At 50.4% G+C, this 10,575-nt stretch overlaps 1 protein-coding gene across 3 annotated transcripts; it reads right to left on the reverse strand.

Annotated features, from left to right (window-relative positions):
• Positions 1 to 919: 919 nt before the first annotated feature.
• On the reverse strand, positions 920 to 10,385 carry TMEM106A (transmembrane protein 106A). Of its 3 annotated transcripts, none has more exons than XM_027805779.2 (8): positions 9,475 to 10,377; positions 8,610 to 8,840; positions 7,502 to 7,565; positions 6,892 to 7,051; positions 5,647 to 5,787; positions 4,518 to 4,561; positions 3,848 to 3,901; positions 920 to 1,834 (listed from the first exon to the last, which is right to left on the reverse strand). In XM_027805779.2, the coding sequence occupies exons 2-8, from the start codon at positions 8,821 to 8,823 to the stop codon at positions 1,714 to 1,716; spliced, it is 798 nt and encodes a 265-aa protein (XP_027661580.2). In that variant the 5' UTR covers positions 8,824 to 8,840; positions 9,475 to 10,377; the 3' UTR covers positions 920 to 1,713. The 3 variants fall into 3 exon arrangements, with proteins under 3 accessions (XP_027661580.2, XP_055553666.1, XP_027661587.1); XM_055697691.1 differs by having other exon boundaries at positions 8,610 to 9,283; XM_027805786.2 differs by lacking the exons at positions 920 to 1,834; positions 3,848 to 3,901; positions 4,518 to 4,561; positions 5,647 to 5,787 and adding an exon at positions 5,794 to 6,160 and having other exon boundaries at positions 9,475 to 10,385.
• Positions 10,386 to 10,575: the final 190 nt, after the last annotated feature.

Here is a 10,575-nt window from a genome sequence, read left to right on the forward strand (position 1 = left end):
TCACATACCGGTGTCGTCTTATCAGCACAGGAGCATCCCAGCCCCACCTTACCAGTACAGCGGGCCCCAGGACCGGGCCTAACTTGCAAAGTCACCTGTGAAGCTCCTCTTTGTACATGCAAAGAGAATTTTAATTATTCTGAGTTTTCCGTATCCTATTAATCCAGTGATTTCTAAGCTTTTATCACAGCTGGCACAGCTACCCCATCCAGCCTCTGCCCCCCAGGACGGTGAGTCTCGGCTGCACATCTCTCCCCCCAGCTTCCCCAGGAGCAGGTACTGGGGCACAGCTGGAACAGCTGCAGCAGAGGGACCCACCAGCCAGGCAGATGCAGAAGGCACCGCAGAGTCCTGATGCGCAGGGAGGCTGCTGGAGTGGGACACGGAGCTTCTCCATCCCTGCTCCAGGGAGAAAGCCGATAGCTACTGCTCCAGCCTCTTGGGATGGAGGGGGCCATGAGGAGCAGCCCTGCAACAGCCCCGGGAGATGCGCTGGCTTGGGAAGCGTGTTTTGGGGTAGGAGCAGAGACTGTCTCCAATAGTCCAACTATTCCAATGCCCTGGCTCCATCCTTCAGTGGGACCAACACAGGAACATGCTGAACCACTGAGAAAAGATTTCAGTCCAGCAACTCCCAGGCTCTTATTTGACCATCTGGGATGCACCAGGCAGCTCCTAAACTGCAACCCAAGGGGTAACTCTTAACCTCACTCACGTGGGGGGATCCCACTGCCACCCTCAGAGGAGAGAAGGCTGCTGAGGCTGCTCCTCCTGTAAAGTGTTGGGTAATTCTGCAGCTTTAGACAAAAACAACCAAAAAACCCCCCACCAAACCGATACACGACACCCCCCCCCCCCCCCAGCTGCTTCCTGACATTGGTGTAAACTGAGCTTTTCCCATTAGAGATGAACTATCCCGTGCTTCTTCACATTTAAAACGTTAAATGCCAAAGCATACAGGGGAACGATACAACAAACAGCATGTGCTGGCCCCCAACCGCCATCGGCAGGAAAGCAGCAATCTTTTTCGTCCACGGTACAAAATGCATTTTCTTCTCACCGAAATGGATGTCATTAAGGAACAGTTAGTGGATGAGCATGTTTTTAAAAATACGTATATACAAAAATGCCTATTCTCCCTTGTAATACGGGACAGCTTAAAACAGCAGTCACCCAAGAGCCTCTCTCACAAGGTGTTTTTCCATGACACGCAGTAGTTTTTCGTAAGACTCAGAGACATGGATACATCAGTCCTGTTTCTTGCTCTTATCTGCAGGTTGTGCAAGTTTCATTCGATGCGGTGGTGCAGATGTGATCCAGCCAGAAAGCCTCAGCATAGTCCTTCTTTTGCAAGTTATGAAATACTCAGAAGTGCCAAATTACGCGAGGAGGAAACATCTAGTCAGCCTAATTGGGTGCTGCCTCTGAAGTAGCAGTGAAAGCCGCTGGGATCGGGCACGGAGACACAGCCCAGGCACTGGGCACCCTGCTGAAGCATCAGCTATGGTGAGGCCAGTGAAAAGAGCCAGCTGCGATCTGAAGGCAGCAGATCCAAGATAATGCTAAGTACGTTCCCATCTTCACCTGAGAGATGCAAGTGTTATCCAGGAAACACGGAACCTCCTCTGTTGAGAAGCCCAGAAGTTTGTCTCCCTACAGCTCTCCTTCGTGGTGGAATCCACTGCGCCCCAAAGCTCTGCCAGCCTGGCCCTGTCACGGCAGGAGATGGTACAAAGGGGGAGGTAGCGTGGCATTCCCCCGGCAGTCCACGTACTGGTAGTCTTCAAAAGCCAGCTGCTCCGAATGACACAGGTATGTGCAGGTCAGGGTCCCCCTGCGAGGGAAAAGCAGAGCACACAGGGCGGGTGGAGTGTTTATGGGGAAGAACCTGGGGGAAGGGCAACAAGGGAGGCATCATGGTGGGAGTCTGTTACAGACCACCCAAGCAGGGCAAACAGGCAGGCAAAATATTAAAATATTCTATGAGCAGCTGGGAAACACCTCACCATCGCTAGCCCTTGTTCTTGTGGGGGACTTCAACTTACCAGGTGTCTGCTGGAAATACAACACAGCAGAAAGGAAAACACTCTAGAAGGTTCCTGCAGTGTGCAGAAGAGAATTGCCTGACACAGCAGGTGAGCCAGCTAGGGAAGGTGCCCACTGGATCTGTTGTTTGCCAACAGAGGACTTCAGGGGGTGCAGAGGAGCCAGCAGTGTGCCCAGGTGGCCAAGGTGACCAAGAGCATCCTGGCTTGTATCACAAACAGCGTGGCCAGCAGGACTAAGGCAGTGATCATCCCCCTGTGCTCGGCACTGGTGAGGCTGCACCTCGAGCCCTGTATGGTTTTGTGCCCCTTGCTACAAGAAAGGCATTGAGGTGCTGGAGCGTGTCCACAGAAGAGCAATGAAGCTGGTGAAGGGTCTAGAGAACAAGTCCTGTGAGGAGCAGCTGAGGGCACTGGGGGTGTTGAGCCTGGAGAAAAGGCAGCTGAGCGGCAACCTCCTCGCTCCCTACAACTGCCTGAGAGGAGGTTGCAGTGAGGTGGGGTTGGTCTCCTCTCCCGAGTAACAAGTGATAGCACAAGAGGAAAGAGCCTCAAGTTGCACCAGGGGAGGTTTAGGTTGGATATTGGGAAAAACTTCATGGAAAGGGTGGCCCAGCACTGGGACAGGCTGCCCAGGGATGTGGTGGGGTCACCATCCCTGGGGGAGTTTAAAAAACACAGAGATGGGGCGCTTGGGGACATGGGTTAGTAGTGGACTTGGCAGGGCTAGGGTAACAGTTGGACTCGATCTTAAAGGTCTTTTCCAACCTGAATGATTCTACGATTCCTGAAGGAATCTATGACGGACTCTGTGACAACAGCCTGCAGATGGTGAACCTACAGGTCCATCTTCCAAGAGCAGGCTCACAACCTGGAGTCCATCACCCCATATGCACAGGGAGATCCACCTGGCGAGCACAGGCTACATTAAAAGACAATTTCTGCTGCAGGGTTTTCCAGAGTGGCTTAAACTCAGCTAATGAGGACCACTCTCGTTTCATGGCTGCATGGAGGCATTTAGTGCTGCTGTACCTCCTCCTAAGAGCTTCACCATCTTGTACCCCGGGTTTAGCTCTAAATCAGGCCAGAAGCTGTCCCAGCAGGAGCTGTATGACAAAACTGCAGTTATGCTCCTTCCTAGCAGAGAGGAACAGCTGTAGAGGACTGAAGGCTGTGGGTTGATTAGCATTGATAACATGCAGTAGATAGCCCAGTGCAAGGCCACAGCTACATATTACTAAGGCCAATCAACCCACTGCCTTCATTCCTCTACAAACAGCCAACCTCAACTTGCTTTCCCAGCAGGGGCTGTCATACCCTAAAGCACGGTCAAGCTGAACATGGTCATCTGGTCCGTCCCCTGAACGGATAACAGGACGCGCACCAGAGCCTGCTTTGTCCTGCTTTGCTCTCGGAACACTTGGAGACAACCATCCGCACATCTGCAGAGTCCAGGCATGAGTCTGCCCCCAGCACCACGAGGCAGGCAGGCATAACCAAACCAGTCAGTACTTCTAGTCCTGGACCGAAAAATTGCTTCCGACAGCTACAACCAGTATTCCAGAATAAAGTTTGCCAGGCCAGCTTGCCTTAAACAACAGTGACAGGGGATTTCTCAGGGTAGCAACAGCCTTGAAGAGTTATCTGCTCCTCACACCCCAGCACACCTGTCTGGGTAACGGCACATTTACGCTGTAGGCAGTCCTGGTCTTGAAGAGTGACAGCAGACCTTCAAGAAGGTCGTCAAGAAATAATGTAGCTGACAAATGTTAGCTACAGCTCTGAACCCAGGCATCACTTACTGTATATGCAGCAGAACGTTGTGAACTTTGACTTTTGTCCAGGTGCAAACGTTACTGCAGGAGAAAAGAGAGAGTCAGTTCCCCAGGAGCTGCCTGCACCACTCATCTCCTCTCCTCAACTACTCCACTGCTTCTCCAAAAAGGTCTGTCTTTGCAATATTATGACAACCGCTATGTAGGCAAAGTTCTTCAAGCACACCAGCAGCTATGAAAAATGTATCTAGAAAACATGTTTTCCAGGTGTAACTGTGGATTTACTAAGCACAGCCCTTGTAAACGTGCGATGCACCACCCTGTCCGCACAAAAACTTTGGCTGCTGTGAACTTCACACGGTTTGCTGGCCATTTGCAGAGAAATGCAGTTTGTACAAGGTACTCAGCTGCTCACTAACAGAGCACTTAAATATGACAACCTCGACTTCAAATATCATCACTTATCAAAATGGATGGAAAACTACATTGCTGAACCAACAGTAAGCTGAGAATAGCAATACATAGAAAAGGAAATTAGTTTTAAATGGGTGTGCCACACATATCCAGATAGCTTCACACATTAAACTGGGAAGGACACACTCCTCTTTACAGACAGGACCAGCACAAGGAATTTACTCAGGAAAAGCCTATAAGCATCACTTACTAACCAAGGGAAGAAATATTCAAGAATACTCACTAGGTGTTGTCATCCAATATCCTGCTGGCCACCATATAATAGATCTGCAAATGCGAACGGGAGAGAAAGCACATTTAACTGGTAATGTATACTGTTATATTTGCAATGTATATGCTATTACATTTAAATAATACTTTTAATCCGTATTTTCCCTAGTAGTACATTTTCATACACACACTACTAGTACACTTGTGTGAGCCTTTTCTTAAAGTCTGTTCCCTGTGGTTAATCCCTATATTGTGGATAAAATAAGCAATGCATCATTTACCAGACATGTTGAGTACCTGAAAATCACGAGACTTGGAATGCAACTTATTATTTGCACACTGCTGGCTAGCACTAGGCCTGCTATTTTTTCCTCAGTAAAAAAACAAGAAAAGAAATTCTATTCCGTTCCACTCTTTACAGCACACCGATTTCCTTGGTATTTCAAGTCCTATAAAGCCATCCATTAGACAAACGGGAGGGGGAAATAAGAAAGTCAAGATTTAGGGTAGACCTAGGCTCATGTTTTCACAGGCCTATGATTCAAAAGGAGTTACATCAGAAGAATTAAGACAGGAAAACGACCTTTCAGGACACATCCTGCAGGAAGTACGCATGAGCTAGAGTTACGTTAGGACACAATTCCGAGAGCTGAAGTAGGGAAAGCAGGACTCAAAATTAGGTATCTGAACCTGAATTTCAAGATCTAGCCTAAAAATTGTTTTTAACAGTAGATAAGAAAATAGATTCAGAAATTTTAGATCTAAAAAGGCCTTAAAAAGGTCACCCAAGCTACATGCCTGACCTTTATACAAAGGATGGATCAGCTGTGCTCAAACCCCACCAGGGTTCTGTCTAACCTGGTTTTAAGCTTGCCAGCATTTTAAAGCAAGGATGCAACCGAGCCTGCTACCCAAAGAGCGAGCAGATGCTCCTCACCCAGGAACGCATTAACTTCAAACTCAGCAACACGTAAATTCTTACAACACCCCTTCCCCAAGTGGGATGTGGAAGCTGCATGGGGAAAAGCTTTGGGTATTTGCAGGCAGATGACAAAAGAGAGGATGAAGTGTACAAGGAGCACCTCCCTGTCCAGGACATCCAGCTGAGTTTAGGAGAAAAGACAAGGAACAGCAGAGCTCACCTGGCCGCTCTGCAAAGGGTTCATGTTCAGCAGGGTTTTCATGGTAGTCTTCCCTACCACGATGGACTGGTGCAAAACCTCTACGTCTAGTTGCACAACAGTGACCACGTAGAAGTTGTCATTAGTTATGTTCAGCACGTTCTAGGGAGAGAAACAAAAAAAAAAACCCAATGCAAACCACAATTCACCTCGCAGCAGGGCCATATGTTCCTGTTGCAAAGCTACTTTAAATATATCCCTGCTATGAGCTCACAGCAACGCTGGGCCACGTTGTCCCTTTCACATCCTCAGCCATACGTCCAACCCGGCCACAGAGGCACATGCTCCGCAGCGTCTCCCAGGACAGTCCAAGGGGGACAACCAAGCAGCTCAAGGATGCAAAAGGATTCCCAGAACTCATCACAGCACTGCATTTACACAGCCCCTTCAGCCACTTGGTGCGACTTGCTTGTTTGCAGCCAGGCCAGCCGCACCTCTGATGCTGTAACATGCTCCAGACGCTGATTCCAAACAGCTGGAAAGAGGACTGCGATGGTGGGAATGGCAAGACTAACTCCAGACAGTGACCAGTCAGGTAGCCTGCTGTCCTGGTTTCAGCTGGGATGGAGTTAACTTTCTTCTCAGTAGCCAGGTACAGCGCGGGGTTTTGGCCGTGATGTGAGAACAATGCTGATAACCGCACTAAAGTTTTTAGTTGTTGCTGGGTGATGTTTATACTAAATCAAGGACTTTTTGGTTCCCTGGGCCCTGCCAGTGAGAGGGCATGGAGGGGCACGAGGAACTGGGAGGGGACACAGCCAGGACAGGTGACCCAAGGTAGCCAAAGGGATATTCCATACCATATGGCATCATGCTGGGTATATAAACTGGGGGAAGAAGGAGGAAGGGGGGGGGGACATCTGGCATTATGGCATTTCCCAATTAACCGTTACGTGTGACAGAGCCCTGCTGCCCTGGGGGTGGCCGAGCACCTGCTGCCCATGGGAAGCGGTGAATGAATTCCTTGCTTTGCTTTGCTTGCGTGCGCAGCTTTTGCTTTACCTGTTAAATTGCTCTTATCTCAACCCCGGAGTTTTACATTCCGATCCTCCCCCCCATCCCTTTGGGTGAGGGGCAGTGAGAGAGAGGCTGCGTGGGGCTGGGCTGCCGGCCGGGGTTAAACCACGACACGCGCACATGGAGCGGCACAGGCGATAAGCAGGGAGCCCTTCAGATCCACGCTTTGACTGCGAGCTGAGCGCTTACCGTCATGTTGAGAAATATACTGGTGGTGGTGGCATTAAAGCCAATGGAGGAGGCGTTCAGCCCTGCAGGCAGCACGGCGATGGAGCGAGGAAACAGGAAGAAAATACTGAGAGATGTTGTCAGCAGGCAAATCATCACAGCAAGGCACACATAGAGCTTCCTGCAAAACACCACCAGGGCCACCTGGTTTATCACCAGCACCACCAGCTGATAAACCATTCTCTTGGTTTATCAGCTGCAAGCACCTGCAGTCCTGCTTCAGCTCCAAGGGAAAAGATGATAAAAGCTTGGGTGCCAGAAAACTGGGATGGGTTTGAGCAGAACTATTTGCCAATTAAAAAAAAAAAAAAAAAAAAAAAAAAATCACAGCAGAAGCAAGGTAAGAGTCACACACACTGACACGGCACGGCACAGTACAAATTGCTAAGACCCCCAACAACCCCACACAGAAGGCTGTCCACCACCTGCTATTTCTGAAAAGATATGGGAAACACCAAACTTACCACAAGACAGAGCACAAAGAGCAAAACACCAGAAGACTGGGGCTTTCTTTCACACGCAGAAGAAATATTCAAAAGATGAGAAAAGAGGAAAGTTTAACAGGACTTACGTCCGTCTAGGCTTCAGTCTCTGGTCACCGTACGGAATCAGAGCCACCAGCTGTTTCTCTTGCTCTGAAGGAGGTGGCAGCAGATTAGAGACCACATTAAGCACAGAAGTAAATAAAGCAAATTGCACCGCAGGACATTGCACAGCAGCCTGGTGTCCATCTGCACTCATTTCACAAGCGATATTGCCCAATTAGAAGGCAAGCGTGATACAACTAAGATTTCGGTTTTGTTGCGGATTGTCTTCAAGTTTTACTGAATCTTTCTATATTTCGTGTTTGTTTGTGAAACTGTTAACTACAGGGACAGCTTGATTTTAAGAAGCCAGGCTCTACGTTTGCATTATGTTAACACTTATTAACCAACGATGTATGGGTTCTTGTCATTTGAAGCTGTGTAACTTGAAGCCCTTGCTCTCTAGACCATAACCAGAGCACCTGGGTTCTACTGGGTATAGGATGAGTTATTGGACCACTTGTGGCGAGGCAGACATCCAGCAGTCCAACTTGGCAACTAAACTTAGCTCTAAGGTGTGCCAAAGTGAACTACCTTCATTATAACACTAAAGAACACACCCACGGGTTAAGGAGACCCTTGCCCAGGTGACGACACTTCCTCTGCGCAAGCATAGCAACAGAAGAGGGTGACCCAGCAGATATTGTAATTATATACGAATCACTAAGCAATCATTGGAACCGGGAGTGTACAACCTTCTAACTTTTGTGTATAAATGTAAGGGTGAAATCTGCATAGGTGTGCTTGATTTGTGGAGATGCCACCCAGCACCTGGCGGTGCAATGAAGGAACGTCTGCTTCTTAATACTGCATTGGTATTAAGAGGTTGGATTCCTGATTTTGGTGACAGTTTGAGCATTTCAATCTCTGGGCAGAAACAACCAGGGTGGGCTTCGAGTAATCCCCCTAGGAAAAGCACTACCTGCCCTCCCACACACAGAAGTCACAGGTGAGCTGGAGGTACCAGGACAGGACATTCCTAGACTAGATACGATAAAGACCAACTAGTTCAACCAAGGTCTCTAGGCAAAGAGAGACGTACCCACCTCAGAAGGCTGAAAAAGCACCAACACGGCACACAGAAGATTCACCTACCCCCGGGGATCCTTCCTGTTCCCTGACACGTTGGACAGTTGACACAGCCGCGACGTGCAATGCCCTCGCAGGGTCCACAGGGCAGAGCGGAGTCATTGATACTGGCGTAACTGCCGATTTCATCTCCAGCATCCAGCTGCCCGGGTAAGATCAGCTTGCCTTCGTTCTCCTTTTGGGCAGGTGTTTTCCACAACAGCGAAAGTTTTCCACCCATGGTTGAAAGAATTCTCACTAGGTGTCCAACGCAAAAATACGTTCAGAAAAGTGCCTCTGTGAAGCAGCCTCCAAGAGCAGCACCATCAGCATTTGTAGCAGATCACAAGTGCCTTAACATTTAGGAAGTTCTTGAAGCACAGCTCCGAAGTTACTGCAAGTGACTCTCTTAAAACCATTTATCTTCCAGACACCCCAGGTGCAGCAGGGTCTGAGTATGCCACTCTAAGGAACTGCGCACCAGGTTTTTTATCTCATAGCATTCCGTGAGAGAGGGGAACACTGACTCAAAGCTCCTGAAGGTTTCGAGACGACAACATAACCTGCAACTGCCAAGTTCTTGGCTGGTTGTTATTCACCTCCATCCAACAGGGAACTCGCCTGCACATCCAGGCCTTGACATTCCCAATCCAGCACAGTGTTCCTAACAGCAACAGTAGCCTGACTAAGATCAGAGAGTGCTCAAACAGAATAGAAGAGTAGATAAACTATCTTTATATGCCATAATTATATTTTTTAAAGTTAGAAATACAGTTGAACTCACTTTGCCGGGCTCAAAGTTTTTTACATCAGCTCTAGCAACCCTCCCAAAAAGCATTAACAATACCAAGCTGAGAAAAAGCAACGGATGTTTCACGAAATAGTTTCCTACCTGCGCCAGCCTCTCCCCGGGGCAGCCTTGTTTCAGCAACTCGGCGGCAGGACGTTCAGCTTCGATAAACAGCAGCTTCTGCGTTTGCCCCCAGGGGCTTCGCATCAATAACCCGTCGGGTTCTGTTACAAGACACACCGGCGATGGGAATCCCCGCCTGGCAGCAGGGAACCACGGCGGCAGCTGCGGAGCACGGGGCTCATTCCGCAGCCCACAAACCTGGGGGCCGATTCTCCTCGCTGACCACACAACCACCAGGAGCAACCACCGGGATCTCCTTCCCTTAAGGGAGGAGGGCACGGGCGCAGCTCCGCTCCTTCAGCCCTGGAAGGCCACGGAGGGACCCGTCAGCAAGCAGGACTAGGAAATTCTGCAAGACGCTGCTCGGAGGCTCGAGGTAATTCAGTGCTCCCCACCCTCTGGCAGCCGGCGGAGGGGAAGGGAAGGACAAAGATGGCTGAAGGAGCTGGGTTTGCTACCACGGGAAGGCCTCCCTACGTGGTACGGCCAGTCCCCACCGCTGCAGCCCCCCCGAGGGCCCCAGGAGCTGCAGCTCTACCTCCGCTCTGTTAATGTTTACCAGCTTGTCGGAAACAAGCAGCTGGAAGGAGTGGCAGCCCTGGAAGGAGTGGCAGCCTTTTCGCAGAACTTGGGACAACCACCACAAAAGCTGGCAAAGTCACATCGGAAAGACCCAGCGGAAGGCAGTGGGTGGCGAAGGTTAACCCCTTCAGGCACGGCCCTTCGGCACTCTTCCACGTTCACCATAACCCCTACCGCTGCCCCGCGAGGTCTGCAAGAGGAAGCAGAACCCAACGGCTGCGACGAGCCCCAGTTCCAAGAGGGACCAGCACCCCACCAGCTCCACCCGTTTGCAGCTGCCTCCCGGGGCCCTGCCCCTCGCACCCCCTTGGCCCCACCGCCACCCCTCCGGCCACCCCAGCTTACCGGGCCCCCACCGCAGGCAGCAGCCGAGAGGAACCGAAAGCACTGCGGGGCGGAACAGCTACGGCCAAGGGCACGTGCTCCTGGGGGAAACTGGGTGGCCACAGCCCTCGCACCCGCAGGGCGAATCGGCCCCAACCTGTAAAGACCCCCAGG

This window comes from Falco cherrug, chromosome 20, assembly GCF_023634085.1.
Source record: "Falco cherrug isolate bFalChe1 chromosome 20, bFalChe1.pri, whole genome shotgun sequence".
In the NCBI taxonomy this organism is placed as follows: Eukaryota; Metazoa; Chordata; class Aves; order Falconiformes; family Falconidae; genus Falco; species Falco cherrug.